The following is a 17,812-nucleotide window of genomic DNA, read 5'->3' on the forward strand; positions in this document are numbered from 1 at the left end:
AGTAAGGCGATGAAAATCAAAACGTTATTTTAAACAATAATGGATCCTCAACGGCTCTCACTGCCTTTATAAGAACCATCCACTATACCCCATAAAGATAAAGAACTGGAACGATTTAATACTTTTCGCTTTACTTATTTACCTATTCTACTCACATTCCCTTAACAGTAAGATAATAAAATAAACTTGATGAATTTGTCAAAAATCTAAATACGATTACTAAGATTAAATCACTCTGCTTGAGAGTATAAACGACATCCTGAACGTTATTCAAAAAATACATTTTTTTAGGAAAAGGTTTATTCCATACTAACACAATTTCCTGTTTGGCTTTTTATAATATCACAATACTTACCCTTTTAACTTAAATGTCCAACCGCGCGAATATGTCCAACCGCGCGAATATGTCCAACATTTCTTATTTGGATAAACACTATATGACAGTATAAGAATTGTTTTAAAAGTTAAATCATTTTGCAGTTGCAAAGAACTCATGACCACTTGAATTTTCAGTTTGTAATACTAATAAAATTGTCATATATTACTATACAAATTTTCATAAAGTTATAGAAAAATATGCGATAATGACAAATAATGATGAAGTAACATTATAAGTTATACACACATTCACAAAAGCTTTGCCCACGTTCTTCAAAATGGTTTGATATTAAAAAAAATATAGATTCGTGTAATTTGTGCAAGGTGTGTTACATTTAATGTATACTTATCTATTGATTTGTGATACAGTGATGAAGACAAAACAGTTCATGACGGGGCCTTTTATAGCTGACAATACGGTATGCAGTTTTCTCATTATTGAAGGCCGTACGGTGACCTATAATTCGATCCTTACATCTTCGTCTTTTTGTCTACTTTGGTATATTTAACTTTGTTTTGCATACTGTTGCTGATTAGGCCAAAGGTATGTCTGTCTTTGTTTTACATCTGATTATGCCAAAGGTATGTCTGTCTTTGTTTTGCATACTAATTAGGCCAAAGGTATGTTTGTCTTTGTTTTGCATACGGTTATTGATTAGGCCAAAAGGTCCAAAAATCATCATGTGGTTTAAATTAAACAAAATAACAACACCAGACATGGCCTTCTGATGGCAAACGAAATGGGTTTTTTTATACTATAATTCTGATACTGATTTCTCAGAGTGTTACATGTTTTCTACGATAAATCTTTTTAAAAAATTGTTTTGAAGAAAATCACAAGAAGAACAAAATAAAGCAAAGATCTGGCAAACATTTGTACGTCCTGTGCGTCCATAGTTAGCAATACCAAGGAACAATAAACGGACACGAGTACTTTCCTTAAAGTGTATTAAATTGGTCATAAACCAGGGTCAGCCTTTCTTTCATATGTTTACGTAAAATTTTATTTCTCTTATTTTAAAAGCAAGGCTTAGCTTCAAGTACGTCCAAAATGATGTGAAAACAAACATGGAGATTTGAACGGTGTTAAAATAAAGCGGTTAGTTTGCATGTTTATAAACTTGAAAAGCACCTGAAAAAGGTCTTTAGTGACACTTTAGGTTCCTTGTCTATTAAATTAGTAGATTTACGATCACAATTGTAAACATTGTTGACATAATTATCTTTTAAACGTCTTCAAGGGCATGCAAATAAAACCCATCGATTATTTAGCTTTAAAAATCTCGCGTAGGCTCATCTATTAAGTTGTGCTTATACAAGTTTTTATATTAAAGGCAGTGTTATTTGTAATTTAAAAAAGATAGTTCATTTACGGTTGTCGATTTTTATAAATATGTTTATACTGTATAATAATTACACGACCAATTTGTGAAAATAAATAGAAGCTGTTCTTGTACGGTTACGATTGGCCAGGGTGTGGATTAAAGGCGGGGTCTATCCGATATAGTGAAGTAAATGAAAATAAATTTGAACAATACTAAACATGGAATGAAATTTCAGATGACAGGACATCATATCAATATCTTTTATTGCCTCAATGTAAACATCACATGTCAAATACGGGATTTGTTCACAATTGCGTATAATTTCGAGCATAAGCAGATTAAAAGCGGGAAGTTTCAGTTTTATCAATGCACTATTGTGTTACAGGAAATGATCAACGATATCAATACTAAAAACCATTGACAAGTGATATATAAATCAATAGATGTATTACTAAAGGACTACTATTGAGTTTATTTAAACTGACAGTCGTTTAAAAAAAAATCCAATCCGTCTACAATTTCAATATGGATGCAACGGTTTATCCCATATTTGCTCTATGTTTTATTTGTTTCCAGTTTTCCGTCAAAGCACAAACTGTTTACTTTAATGTAACGGAAGAGCAGGGAAGTTCGTATTACATTGGAAATATTGCTGAATCGGCAAAACTTCAAATTGCGGACACTGATTTGAGATTTACACTGCTGTCTAACGGTTATCCTTTAGCTACACAGTTCAGCCTCGATGAAACAACCAGCGATCTAGTGACTGTCGAGTCGTTAGACCAAGATACGCTATGTGCGTTTGACGCAATTTGTACACTCCAACTGGCCGTAGTTGCAAAGTCTGAAAGCACAAACGATTTATTCAGTATTAAAGTTTTTATTAATTTGAAAGATATAAACGACAATTCACCACTTTTTGCGGAAGAATTCGTTAGTTTTGAATTAATTGAAGGAACTCCTGTCAATACTTCACTTCCACTGGAAGGGGCTACTGATAAGGATTCTGGGATGTTTGGTGTTGTGAAATATGGAATATTGGAAGACGTGCCCTTTCAAGCAGTAATGGACACATTTGCGGATGGTAGGTCCATGTTGAAATTAATAATTATAGGAAAACTAGATCGAGAACAAGTAGCCTCTTATCAGTTTCAAGTGTTAGCATACGACGGAGGTGAGCCGTCACCAAATATTGGCACTGCCATGTTCAGTATTAAGGTAACGGACGTGAACGATAATTACCCAATTTTTACGCAAGGTTCCTATAATAAAACGATCTACGATGACAGTCCAGTAAACATGGTTATAACACGCGTGTTTGCTACAGATTTAGATGAAGGACTAAACGGATTAGTGAGGTACAGGTTAAGCTCCTTACAGACAGACGAGATCATATCAACGTTTTCTATAAACGAAACTTCCGGTGAAGTTTACCTGAAAGAATCGCTAATCACACGTTCAAAGGAATATTACAGAGTAATCGTTGAAGCAAGTGATAGTGCAAAACAACCTTTGATTGCTCAATCTTTGATGTTTGTCAGAGTATTTGATCATCATAACAATTTTCCTGAAATCAATATTAACCTGTTATCTAATAAACCACACGCTGAAATATCAGAACATGCAAGTCAGGGCGCTACTGTTGCTCACCTGGCCATATCTGATCCAGATACTGGGGACAACGGCCTTGTGACATGCATGCTGACGGAAGGTATGTTTAGGTTACAAAAGTTTGACACGAATGAGTACAAAGTTGTTGTGTTTACATCCCTTGATAGAGAAACAGAACCTCGTTACAATGTAACTGTTGTTTGTCAAGACACGGGAAATCCACCAAAGACAACAAATAAAACATTTATTGTTGTTGTATTGGACGAAAATGATAATGAGCCGCAATTTAACCCAGTTACCTATCGAACACGTTTGTTAGAAAATAACAAAATAGGTGTCAGTCTTCTTCAAGTTTCTGCTGCTGACTTAGATTTAGACCAAAATGCAAAAATTGAATACACATTGCAAGAAGGTGGAAATAGTAAGTTTTCTATTGATAACGAAACAGGGGAAATATTTGTGAATCAGGTGCTTGATAGAGAAAAACAGGTACAATACATCTTCCTAGTCTTTGCTTCAGATCACGGTAATCCGTCTTTGACCGGAACCGGAAGTGTCTCAATTTTAATTGATGATGTTAATGATAATGCACCTGAATTTCGTAAATCTCTTTATTCTTTTCCTATATTAGAAAATTCGGTTCCAAACATAATTATTGGAAAAGTAGAGGCTTTTGATGTGGATGACCAGGAAAACGGCAAAATTTCATATAGTATTTCCACAACAAAGGGAAATGAAGTTCCGTTCATTGTTATGCAGAATGGGAGTGTTTTAGTAGCTATTGAACTTGACAGAGAAAAAAGTGAAAGTTACAATTTCCAGATCGTTGCCTCCGATCAAGGAAATTCTTCTCTAAATACATCTGCCGAAGTATTAATAAAAGTAGAGGATGAAAACGATAATAGTCCTGTTTTTGTATTTCCTAATAAAGATAACAATACAATTACCATACCGTACAAGACTCCGTCCAACTCTGTGGTGGGGACATTTCGAGCGTTTGATAACGACTCAGGATTAAATTCAAGACTATCATTTTACTTGAACAATGAAAACATAAGTGATTATCTCTTGCTCAATAGCTACAATGGTGAACTATTCCTCGTTAAAGATTTATCAGAGGCGGACATCGGAAGTATGACGTTTGAAGTAGTTGTACAAGACCATGGTGATATTCCTTTCAAATCCCGACAAAATCTGACAATAAATATAACACATCAAGTATCATATTTAACTGATGGACTAGAGAAAAACTTCGTAGTCGCCATTGCTATTTCAAGCATCACGGTATTCTTAGCACTGCTTATAATATTAATGATTTTTCTTCTTCGACGACAAGACATTAGAAACCGTACCAAACTTCACGAGAGCCAGGAATCACAATCTCAGAAAACCAACGAAGGTGAAGAAGCTGGTTTTATACAAATTGTCTCCCCTGTATATTACCCACCTACATATATACTACCTCTTCCTATGACGTACACTCGACCTCCTCCGCCATCTTATACTCCACCGGTGCTACCAAAGTCCATACCTCAATCTACCAAGTTCAATACAATTCAGAGATCCATATCAGTTCAGGTAAATTTTCATGATTATAATTAAATTATTATTATTATTATTATTATTATTATTATTATTATTATTATTATTATTATGATTGTTATTATCATTATTGTTGTTATTATAACTGATTAATTACCAATGAGAAGTTTAATTTATTCTGAAGTACACACACCAGATCCCTCTTTCATTTTCAAAGTTAATAGACCTGGATGCAGCCTTGACAGTATAGCTTAACAAATATAATAATTTTAAAATGTAAAACTATGTAACAAAAAATAGTGTAATGTTGTAATATTTATTTTTTTGTTGAAATATCTTAACAGTTGATTTTTGAGACAAATGAATAGAAATGTGAACTTTATATTTACCACACGTATCATTTTAATAAAAACAGAATTATTAGTATCATTGTCATACTTAAAACCGACACAGACTTGGAAGAAAATATTCCAAATAAAATAGATGACAGTTTTTACAATATTAATATAAATCTGTTAATATTTATAAATCATTTTATTGGCTCTTGTCGTATTTTTCTAATGTATATAAATTAAGAGTAAAAGTCATAAAATTATTTCTTATCAGCCTAACTTATTTAAACAGTAAGGGAATTTAGCCATGTTTATAACCTAAATGAAGTCAAGAAGATTTAACGAGGCGGCGGATAGACCAGAAAGGTATAAATTACAATGGCTACTGATCGATGTCAAAAGAAAATAATGAGTCGCAGAACATTTGAGAGGAGATTTTTATGAACATTAAACATTTTACTTGTTAAGGTAAATTATAGGACTATGTCAATGGGACAAACATGAAGATAAAATCAGAAATATTTCTGTGATTCACTGACACTGTATTATTGTCTACAGCAAAGCTTAATATCATAAAAACTGACATGGTCTTCGACTGACATAATACACTGGTAAATCTCGAATCTTATACTTTATATGTGTATCTGGTAAATCTTGAATCTTATACCTTTTATGTGTATGAGGTATCTGTGTAGTGTTTTAATTTATTGTTCTAATGTTGCGTTGGTTTTTTTCTCTTCATATTTTTTTAGATATTGCTTATTACATAGAACGAAAACAAAATACTGTAAATAATTATTTCATGAATATATTTTGAAATTTCGTTCTGAGATTAAAATTGATTTAGTTCTTGTTATGTAATTTTGCGTTTTCGTGGTTTTGCGGTACAATTATGTAATGAATGGAAAGTTTTATTGGCTGACATTCAATGAACTTTGTCCGAGTGACAGGCTTATTCACACCATTGCTAGCCAAGGGTTACGATCAGGTATTTTTTTTCCACCTGCTAAGATTTTTCTTCTTCTTCAACTACATGTTGGCAGGTAACAGATTCTCTGTTTAAAACAATAATTATGATCACACGGCGCCCTCCACCCAATCAGAGTCAAACATTACCCTTTGAGTATTTAAAAATGTTTTGTAATTAAAAAAAAACATTTATATTTTAGAAAAAATAAACAAGACAGTTAACATAAAGTTTCACTAAAATAATAATGTCACCAAATTTAACCATGAAAAACTGCCAAAAAATTAATCATACTTCGTTTATAAAATATCTCAAAGTCAGCCAAATACGACATTGCCAATGAACATTTAGTCCAGCGTTAAATAAACAAAACAACTTTACAATATGTCCATGAATTTTGTTTAATGTTTTAACAGATAAGATTTTAATTGCTCGTTCTGTTTAATTATAAAAGTCATTCAGAGTGTGACACTTTCATTACAAGGACTAAAAATGTCGTTAGTAGGTCCAAAATGGATGACTCGTTTGAACTTTCTAAGGACAGTTTTACTACCAAATCTTTTTGTACGGTCTTTATCAGATTGAGAAGTGACTTTGTAAACAAGAAACGCGTTTAATGCCTTTTTCCATTTTTGATCATATCAATATAATTGCTCCACCGATAACAATATTTTTTTCTCATATGTGATTTGTATATAAATTAGGATGAAAACTAGTGAAATAAAACCTTTGAATAATGAGTTTCCTGACTGTAATTATTTAAACCTTATTATGGGATGGAGTTACAACATTAAGTTATTCTCTGCTTTTATGTCGTAATTTTCTCTTTTAAATATGTTTTAAGTTGATTTAAATTTGTTAAAGACGCCAAAAAAACTGAGAACCTTCTGCACTGTTGCAGTAAACTTATAATGTGTGATAAATAATCTTTTTAAAAAACTCAAACAGTTGCATTCGCATTTAATGAATAAATTCATTTTGAAGAAATTGATATCTATCAGGTTAATTGCTTGGTTACATAATTAATGAATCATCTTTGGTAAAACATGTCTGCATTATTAAGTGTTGGCACCAGTTGAATTATAAAATCCATGCCATTAAAAGTCAAATGCTGTGGATTTATTTATGTTCGTAGGTATCAATTTTCGAGGATTAAGAAAAAAATGTATATTCGTGGATATTTCATTTCATTGTTTTATAAAAGTCTGCATACACATATATATTTTTACTTTGTTGGACATTTAAATTCTAGGTTCACCTGTTCGCAAGAAAAGGCGAAAATAGTTCTCCCGCGAATAATAACGAATCCACTTTACTGTAAGAAGATATGTTATAAGAGTTAGGAAACATATAGCAGCCCCGTGATATGTATATTAATTTTGTCCAACTGGGCTTTATATAAAAACTTGACGGATTTAATCATGCTATGTTTTATAGGAATGTACACAGGTTTCCTTTTCAGCTCAAACCATTTCATAGTTTTTTTTTCTGTTTATAGCAAGAAGTGAAAATTCACGATGCCAGTTTTTTTGATACGAGTTCAACTTTTACATCCCGATCATGGGATCCGCCACTGAGGGATGAATGTGAAGTGAATGACGTGGAACGACAACGAAATAAGCTAATTTCCATCGAATACCAAAGATCTCTTCTTCGAATACAACAGTGTAAACGTTCCAATTCTGTCCTTGTAAGTGGTCTACCATACTAATGTAACACAAAATTAAAACAGTGTTAACGTTCCAATTCTGTCCTTATAAGTGGTCTACCATACTAATGTAACACAAAACTAAAACAGTGTTAACGTTCCAATTCTGTCTTTGTAAGTGGTCTACCATACAAATGTAACACAAAACTAAAATAGTGTTAACGTTCCAATTCTTGTGAGTGTTCTATACCATACTAAAGCAACATAAGAATAAAATAGTGTTAACGTTCCAATTCTCATTGTGAGTGTTCTATATACACTCTACATTTGTATTTTCGAGTAGAACCCATTTAACACTCGTGACAACATAATGAGTACCAAAAGAGAGTAAATATGATCCAATAAAAACAAATGAAGTGTTACTATTTACCAATACAATGCATTGAATAATATATTTCCTTTAAAGTTATAAAAATATTGAAAAGGTAAAACTTGTTCAGAATCTATTAAAGTTATAGAAAAAAATGAATTCTAAATTCTATTTTCTTAAATGTCTTAGATTCTTGATTTAAAATGCTTGATATGATGTGTTTTTCAATAGAATCGTTGGAATCTGGTGTTTTTATATTTATCTTCTCTGATGAAAAACCAAAAAAACACACAACTCAATAATGTAGTCTGTCAAACGATTAACCTATTATAACCGAACCAAAACTCGCAAAGCCATATGATGATCTTCGTCTGTTTGGTTGATACATTATGAAAAATGTTTTGCTTTAAAAACAATGATCTGGATTTATAATGTACAAGAACATTTTTCATTGGTCAAAGAATTATACTATCAGTGTCATTAAACGTTTTATGCATGTTTCCAATTACGAAGCATTTGTAATTATAATTAATTTCTGTACTCAATAAATGTGGCAAAATAAACATCACTTAAATTTGGTACAATTTTATTTTTCAGACTATTTAGAGTTTTAATAGAAGCAGTAGTTACTCCAGTGCTGAAGCTAACACCCATTATGTACTTACATGCCCTAAATCTTGCCTGGTGTTGCCTTATGAAGAAGGCAGTGTAATAACTGCCACTAGTCTGTTTTGTCGTTGATAGTTTGGCCACATGTTGTCCAGTGATAGGTTGGTATAAAGCATAAACACTTCTAATATCAGCAGCTTAAGATTTATCAAACGCATGTTTTCGATATAAATTGTATTTCCTTATAATTTCATACGACAAACTTAAACTTAGAATTGGGTTCAAAAAAATTTACATCATAAATCCCTTTAGAATACATGTATTAAGACTAAATAAGGAAATACATGCAGGAATACATACATATGTATGCTCCCTTTTATTCATACAGGACTTTATGATATGGTTAACAAGAAAGTAACAAATAAATAGTACTTCTATTAACTAAGTTTGTGTAAAAAGTCATCAAAGGTACAAGATGTACAATTAATTATTTGTTACGTCAGACGCACGTTTCGTCTACATAAGAAGGTAAACTGGACCCCTGTTGTGTTCACTTATCGCTACACTAACGGTGCGGAGATTAAGATGGAATGGCGGACCAGTTAACATAAAAAGGCCAAATCAAATGCGAAGTTGAAGAGCATTAAAATCCGAGGAGTTACGAAGTGCATAAAAAACACATCAACAAAATAAAAATTAAAAAAAATAGTGAATTATTAATAGACGAGACAAAACAAAAACCAAAACATAAAATAATCCTGTAGACAGGACGAGTCAACCAAATTGTGTACAAATTGTGTACTTTTGGGTTCTAAAGATAATATGGATTATTTCTAAACATATCACCAATAAAAAATGCCTGACGATAACACAAAACCGCAATTTAGATAGATTTTGAGAATTTATCTCAAATTTATAAGAAGGAAACCACTTACCAAAACCTAAATTTTGTTGGAAATAAAGATAAACATTGTTTTTCGGATACAAATTAATCCATTTTGGTTAGAGGCGACCTTCGGTTGCAAAATTTTACAAAAAGTCATAATTTGCCATTTTGTTTAAAAATTCTTTCAACAGCCACATAAAGGGCTGAATAACATTGGCTTTATGGGAAAATGGAAAATTGTTGACACATATTTAGAGTATACGATATAAAGATTGTAAGATATTGAAGTTTCAGTAAGATTTGACAACTTTAGATGTTGACCTAGTGAGTGTAATAAATGCAGGGCAAGCAAGGGTCTATCCCTTTGGGTGTACTCTCTTCTTGACGAGCGCCAAAAAAAACCCAAAAAACGGAAGATTCGAAAACTCGTAAAAATAAAGACAATGCTTCCGAACATTATTGCATCTATCGTAACATTCGTGTATACAAATGAAATAATCATGCATTTCCTATATATTTACAATTATTTGCATTTTAAGGATATTTCATTAAGCATTTGATAATGACTATAAACTATCTTCTATCTGTTTTATAGATCCTCTGAATATCACAGATGGTTTGTTTATCAGCATTGACACCACGCAGACAAGTCGAAACATCAAAATACTCTCATGCATTTGTATTGTTATGTTTTCATGTTATTTGTTAATATTCATTAAAATTATTTATTTTTACATACAAACTAATGTCGTCTAGAGCCTTCATTGTTTATCAAAGAACCTTGAAATTTTTATGAAGGTTTCCACTCGCAAGTTCGATAATCAGGAATATATGAAATGGCGAAACACTTTTTCGGGAGACGGACTTGTAAAAATATCCCATTTTGATTCTTGTCACCTGGTTAGCGCTTTTATTGATCATCAGATCATCTTCATTTTTTATAAACGTTTCCACTCATAAATACCTCAAAAGAGTTTCTTAATCATACCAAAATTTAGCGTAATCTATAGCTCTGTAATGATACCCCGCTATAATCACTAGGCTCTAAGTATGCAAGATGAACAGATGTCAAACCTGAAATAAATCTTGCAATTGATACCTTAAATAAGATAGTCTGATTCGTACTTCCTTATGAAAATGCGATAAGTAATTCATACATGGCCATTATGTGTAAGAATATATGAATATTCGGTTAACAGGAAGATGACGAGCGATGGCTGTGGAAACGCATCACGTGGTAAAGCTTGCTCACACAAGGCTTGACACAAAATTTCATGAAAATCTGATTTCATATGTCGGATGGAAGGTTATATTGCATTATACCCCTGTTACGTAGCGGGGTATAATTATCTAAAATTGGAGTCCATTTATATTTTGGAGAGGTTATTATTATTTCCGGGATAATGCCTTCCACTTTTAATCAGACCTTCATCAATTTGGATAAACGTTTATTCTCAGCATAAGAGAAAAGAATCATACCTTAAAGTAAACAGATAAAATCTCTTTCTCTTATGTGAATGAGTATAAAGGATCAAAATTTTGTACGCAAGACGCGCGATTCGTCTAAAAAAGATTCATCAGATAGTCTGGAATATAAAAAAAAAATAAAAAGGCCAGAGTATGTGAGCTTGCTCACTGAAGTTTTTCAATTGTCATATATACCTTTTTTACAACACCAAAAATACGTAATGCTATTTTAACTAATCTAATATTCACGAACATTATACTATAATTTTATAGTTGTACAATGCAAATAAAAACTCAAAGGAGGAGGTTGGATTAAAGCCATTACTAGGCCTGCAAGCAACAGTGTAGAATTGTTCAATCCGTTCATGATTATGCTAATTTTAGATTTAGAAAGGATAAAGTCTGATTAAAGGAGAGGTATGGTAAACTCACTTTGTCTTTAAGGGTGTATAACTGTGACATTATAAACAGGTCAAAATTTACAATTTGACATAAAAATAAAGATATATGTATCATTTATCCTTGCATCTTTAAAACTCGTATAAGAAAGAAACATTTTTTACTTTGACGCCACGGATCATATTATCATCATAAAAAAAGGAACAGCTATGGGTATACTAAAATGGCGCCTTCATAAGCTAATTTGGTGCGAAAAACTGGACCGTAAATACGGAAATGAATTTGCCTCTTGCATACATTATTTTGCATTTTTTTTTATTTACATGCAGGAAGAGTGGAGGCCTGGTACAAATATATATAAACAAAATTCAAAGGTATCAATTCTGATATCCAATCATGACGGACGAATGTATTGTGATATCTGAAGGATGAAATCATAGATTTATGATACTTTTTTAATCTTCAATTCGAGTGACCAAAAAGAAACCCGAATAGTTTCGGAGAAGAAATAATTTAGATAGATTTAAAGTTGTTCTATAATGGTTTTCCAAAATAAAAATGTTTTGCTTGGACATGGTGTGATGTCTCTAAAGGAGCGGGTAATTGGTAGCTACCTCAAAAAGAACAATGGAGCGGGTAATTGGTAGCTACCTCAAAAAGAACAAAGGAGCGGGTAATTGGTAGCTACCTCAAAAAGAACAAAGGAGAGGGTAATTGGTAGCTACCTCAAAAAGAACAATGGAGCGGGTAATTGGTAGCTACCTCAAAAAGAACTTTTACTGGTATTTTGTAGATGTGGATCCCGGATTTTGAAAAGGGGGTGTACGTTAGGAATTCAACATATAAAAAGTCTGCATTAACCATATATGCAGCTCTATAAGGGGGGTGGCCCCCTGTCCCCCTAAATCCGCATCTGTTTTGTCAATATTGGTATTAAAGTCACAAAAACCTGATCACAATTATTATATGTTAGCCTTTGTTCTATACCTACACGTTGTTAGGAGTTTGATCGTTCCTGATGAAGGTAAATCCAGAAAACATTCGAACACAAAAAAAAATGACTATGAAGTTTTATATTCATTTAGGTATTATTATTCGCATGATTTACTACACAATTGAATTAGAGTAGGCATGATCAGATGTCCTAGAACTAGTACAAAAACCTCTAGTATTACAAAATGGCCTGTATTGAAAAATTAACATTGTTCGAGGACCTGCTGTTTTCAAGTCATTTGGCACAGGAACAGTGTAATAATAATCGTTTAAATTGCTAATGTTTCTAAACAATTAATTTATATCATATTAATATGTCTGTTTATAAAATTGCATCATTAATAATTAATTTCGTGGGATAGAATTTTTAATGATTACCATGAAAAATATATTGATATTCATTTCGGCTGAATCTAAATGAGACAAAATCGTAAATATAATTCATTGCCTTATTAATTAGAATTAACCTGTTTTCAGTCAGGTTTAACTTTGTCGTGACAAGAAACAAACAACTGATATCGATCATAAAGTTAGGAAAACGCCCAAATATTATTTTATTTCTAACAGAGCAAAGTAGTTCTATACAAACGCTTTTAGAAGCCAAACTCAGGAAATTCATTCATTTCACCTTTAAAATTAATAATTAGTGCAACATATCATCCATGATGATATCGTGTACTACCATGTTTGTTTTTTTTTATCTACGAACGACAACTCCTATATTCTGTGGGTGGACATTGTGTAAAATTGATTTTCTGACTGATTAACAATACATTTGCACAATTAGTTTGCACTTTGTGACATGCTTATACCATATGCTGCATTGAGTAATCAAAACCATATTTTACTTTTTTCTATACACGCAATATTAGTTATTGTATTAAAGTCAGATATGTGTCCTATGACCATGCTTTCCTCTTGCATGTAAACTACAAATTTTTAAATGTATTAACATCAGAAGAACTTTGTTGTAAATGATTTTATTTTATTCAAGTTTGAGGTTTATTGAACATGTAACCTTCTGCTATCGTGACAAACTGAGAGTGAATAGCGTACGTACAAGGAGGTTTAGAGTCATTTGCTCGAGAGTGAAAGTCCCACTTTAGTCATAATTCGTATGATGCAGAAGGGAGAAAAGCAATCCCCAATGTACCAGGAAAAGATTTTTTCAGTTTAATAGGCAGATTACTTCTGTTTGGGATGATATTCTCTTTCTCAAATCGGCCACTAGTATGATGAACTAGAAATTTTCAAATAAGGGGGCAAATAAGAATTTATAAAATCGATGTAACCAGTTGCAAGTGCTCTTTTTGTATGTACATATATTCCGGACCATACGAGTATTTGGACCATACGCGTATATACTCATATGGTCCGACCATACGCGTAAGGTCCGGGTAATTAATACGATGAACGTTAAACAGTTACTTTACGCGTATGGTCCTAATACTCATATGGTTCAGAACACATACATTGTACATGTATATAAATTTCGTTTGGTTAATATGTTTTAATATGTTTTAAGATATCGACCTCTAAAAAATTTCACCCTGCTGTTTCTTAAATACAAAACGAATATGGGTTTTTAACATGTAAAGTTTTAAAAATCAAATCATATTATCTAAGCTGAAAAAAAACATTTTCCGAGTGTTATAAAGTTACAATGTCAAATTTCAAATTTCAACATAGTGGTCGGAATGACCTTGGAAGCTGATAATTGACTGATAATGGTTAGATTGTCCAGTGAATCATGCAGAGTATATTTGATTCACACGCAAGACAGAAAACCAATGAATTATATACATGCAGATGTATAAGTGTTTTATGGCCAGAAAGTATCACTTCTATTTTATTTAATATATATTCATGTCTGATTATTTGAGAAAAATGAAAAATACACTTTATAAATTTCAGAATAGCATACATTGAATTTATAAATTTCATGCGTCCGAAGCGCTTTTCTGGATTTACCTTCATCAGGAACGCTCAAAGCTGAATATTTGAAAGCCAATGTGAAATATTTGCCTAATAACCCTAGTATCTGTTGTAAAGTATAAGCTATATACATGTGTACATGTTTGATTTCTTTACTTATTGAAAATGGCGGTTTTTCCGATGGTTTTCAGTTGTTAATTCAATGGTCTTAAATCCTGAAATTATGTTCTCCCAGAGTTCATTGTGATCCCTTAAATTGAAGTCAGAACTAACTGTGCGTCACATCATATCCAGAAATCAACGCCACTTTGCTTATTTGAATATTATACTAAAGAAATCGGTTACGGGTCACGGAAATTATATTGAAATGATAGGGAATTTTGAAAAAAAATTGTCTGTTTTAACTTTAATTTAAGTGATAGACAGGTTGCGGGGACAGAAAATAAATATACACAACAATATACACCATTTAAACGAAACATAATGACTGTCGTTGCAAAAATCAAGGTTCCTGAGCTATTTTAAAAATCGAAGCGAGAGGCTTTTAACATTGCAGTATAAAATAAAGGCTAAAATGGCTGAAACGTCAAATTTGCAAACTTCGTGTTGAAAATTGGCTAACAAGGTCATTACAAAAACAGGTTGCGGGGATGAAACTTGAAACTTGAATGTCCAAAGAATAAGCAAGTCCAAACCTTGTATGTGTAGTCGTTGAACTCTAGGTTCCCATGTAAAGTTAAAATGCCCCTATTTCAAGAAGAATAAACTCACGAAAACTCGAAAAATTCACTAAATTCGCGTTCATTGTTTTGATTTTGACCGCCTGACAACTTTACGGAAATATCAGAGTGATTATAAACAAGGACTGTGTGACGGGCAACTTATAATATCCGTGTTTTAAAGATTTTAATGATATCAAGCCAGTCCAGTTCAAACTATTATCACGTGGTACAATTCTCATTTACATATTATGAATATTAATTAGCAAAAGTACTACTAATTTCTGGCTATGTCCATTTCACAAGTGGACATTCTTGTATAATACAAAGGATGCCTGTCAAAAGATCTATAAGCAGACGATTTAAAGAAGAATGGTTGCGAAGACTTTTTATAACAAAAAGAGTCGAACGTTAATTTGATGTCTATGGTAATTATGTTCTCATTTATTCCATTACATTTGAAATGAAGGATACCACAGAAACAACCATAATTTTGCTACATGGTCTTGACTTGCCCCTAGAAATTGACTGTGAACGGTCGACTGAGAACTAAGGTTTACTACAAAAGAGGACTTCAAATTTCCCATTCTAAAAAACTCCTAATTGTACGTGGCAACATTAAAGCAGAACATGTATATCTATAGTAGATATATCCCATGGCAGTTGATGCGGTAGTCTATGCTTAGCTTGTATTCCCTATCATATATTCCTAACATATACAAATTTGCTGTTAACAAATGTAGGGACGATATTAAACCCAAGGTTCATCATGGTAAAATTGAAGTCCTCTCTTCGAAAGTTTTATGGACACCATCGTGATTAGTTTGATTTTTATGAACTATCTGTGGCATATATTATACTATACATACGGATATTAGGGGACGACCATTTGATATTCTGGGGGGGCCAGGAGGATTTTTTTTGGATCGGTTATTTATTTTTGTAAACTAAGAGGACAGATTATTTATTTTCTGCACTGTTGAAGCAAGATTTTTCATTTTCATTAAAACAAGGGACTGATTATTTATTTTCATAACTATATTAATAATATTTGAAAACATACAATTTTTAAATTTATTTTTTATTATAAATAATACATGTACAGTCAAGTCATTAATGTACCATTTAATCAGAATTAATCATCATCCTCTGCGGAAATGAATCTTCTGAATTCCAAGCTGCATATACATGTATTGCATACATACACGGTATTAGAGTTGGGCTGTGACTAGCATCTTTTAAAAGTATTGCCTAATATATTTATGCCGAGCGGAGCGAGGCAAAAAAATTTTGAAGGGTTTTGAAGCCGCTGAAGGCCCAAAGAAACTATAGAACAAGTGATGCAAAATCGTGCTTTCTGGGCGTTCCCAGACCCTTTCTTATTCTGAAAACGCAAGTTCTGTTTTAATAATTTTTTGACAATATTTTGGTCTCAAAGCAAAATGTATAGATTCAGCGTAAGACTTAAGTTTTTATGGACAACATCAAAAGACCAATGTGAAGAATAAAGTAAAAATGTAATTCACATAGTTAAGTATGTGGCTGCTGGTTTTTTTTTTTTTTTTTTTTTTTTTTTTGTTGTTTCGGCATGCAGAATTTAAATCTTTTATACCTGTAAATTATATGGGGTTTTATTCAAATTAAGATAAGAGGGGGCTGATTATCAGTGATATAACTATGTCAAGTAATTTTTAATAACACATTTCAATTACAACTTGATGTAGCTCTTAACTGGGATATAATTTAAAGTAGTTAAGTTGTAAAATTAGCTAAAAAGTCTTAAATAAAATAAAACTCATGATCAAGTTGAAAACAAAATTACTAAATCACAAAAGGAATGCAACACTAAGAGAATACAGAAGGGCAATCAATGAACAAAAGACAAATTTAAAGAAACATTGATCCCGATAAAACAGGTGCTACGTCCAACAGAACTTGCTTCTTGCAAACACTCGCTGTGAAAATAATTTGATATGAAGACAAGCTTTTGGTTTTAAAATTTCCTACATAAAGGCATTTGCCTCAATGTAGTTACAGCCCTGTAATAAATGTGAGGTAAGTGTTCCTGAGCCAATATACCTCAAGTTAAATGAAACCCATTTTCAGACATTTCAAGTATATTTAGATAATATTTATACCTTTATTATTTAAAGATTTGGGAAGTGTTTCCCGAATTTTTTTTTGAAAAAAGATGAATTTTATGAAGAATGTGGTGCTACCTCATACTTTCGAATAGCATTTATAAAATGGCTTAAAGACCTGCCGAGTTATTCATTTTCAATACATTGTAAGTCAGGTTATTTATTTTCGAACTACCACAGAACAAACCATTTATTTTTGTGATTATCAAGGCTGAGTTATTTATTTTCAAAATCCTCCTGCCCACCCCCCCCCCCCCCCCCAGAATATCAAATGGTCGTCCCCTTATTATGTTCCATCTGTCGTTGTTACAATTTCTCTTCTCCTCGTGACATGACCGAATGCTGCTTATCTCATGATCGTTATTTAGCATGAACAATATTATCGGTTCCACTTGAGAAGTTGGAACTGCTTACCATTTTGTGGCATCTGAGTTCACCCCCGTTTCTGTGGACAGTTCGTATCACTTATTCTTTAGTCGCATGCAAACTT

The 17,812-nt window shown here is 32.3% G+C and overlaps 2 protein-coding genes across 2 annotated transcripts in view; both read left to right on the forward strand.

The window, feature by feature from the left end:
• LOC127716148 (uncharacterized) overlaps positions 1 to 17,812 on the forward strand; it is a 551,146-nt gene that overhangs the window by 264,172 nt on the left and 269,162 nt on the right. The window lies entirely within an intron of this gene.
• Positions 1,897 to 10,410, forward strand: LOC127716134 (protocadherin-19-like). Its single transcript, XM_052222240.1, has 4 exons — positions 1,897 to 4,892; positions 7,654 to 7,845; positions 8,771 to 8,943; positions 10,264 to 10,410. Exons 1-3 carry the CDS (start codon positions 2,229 to 2,231, stop codon positions 8,777 to 8,779), a joined length of 2,865 nt encoding a protein of 954 aa, XP_052078200.1. The 5' UTR covers positions 1,897 to 2,228; the 3' UTR covers positions 8,780 to 8,943; positions 10,264 to 10,410.

This window comes from Mytilus californianus, unplaced genomic scaffold, assembly GCF_021869535.1.
Source record: "Mytilus californianus isolate M0D057914Y unplaced genomic scaffold, xbMytCali1.0.p SCAF_9, whole genome shotgun sequence".
NCBI lineage: Eukaryota > Metazoa > Mollusca > Bivalvia > Mytilida > Mytilidae > Mytilus > Mytilus californianus.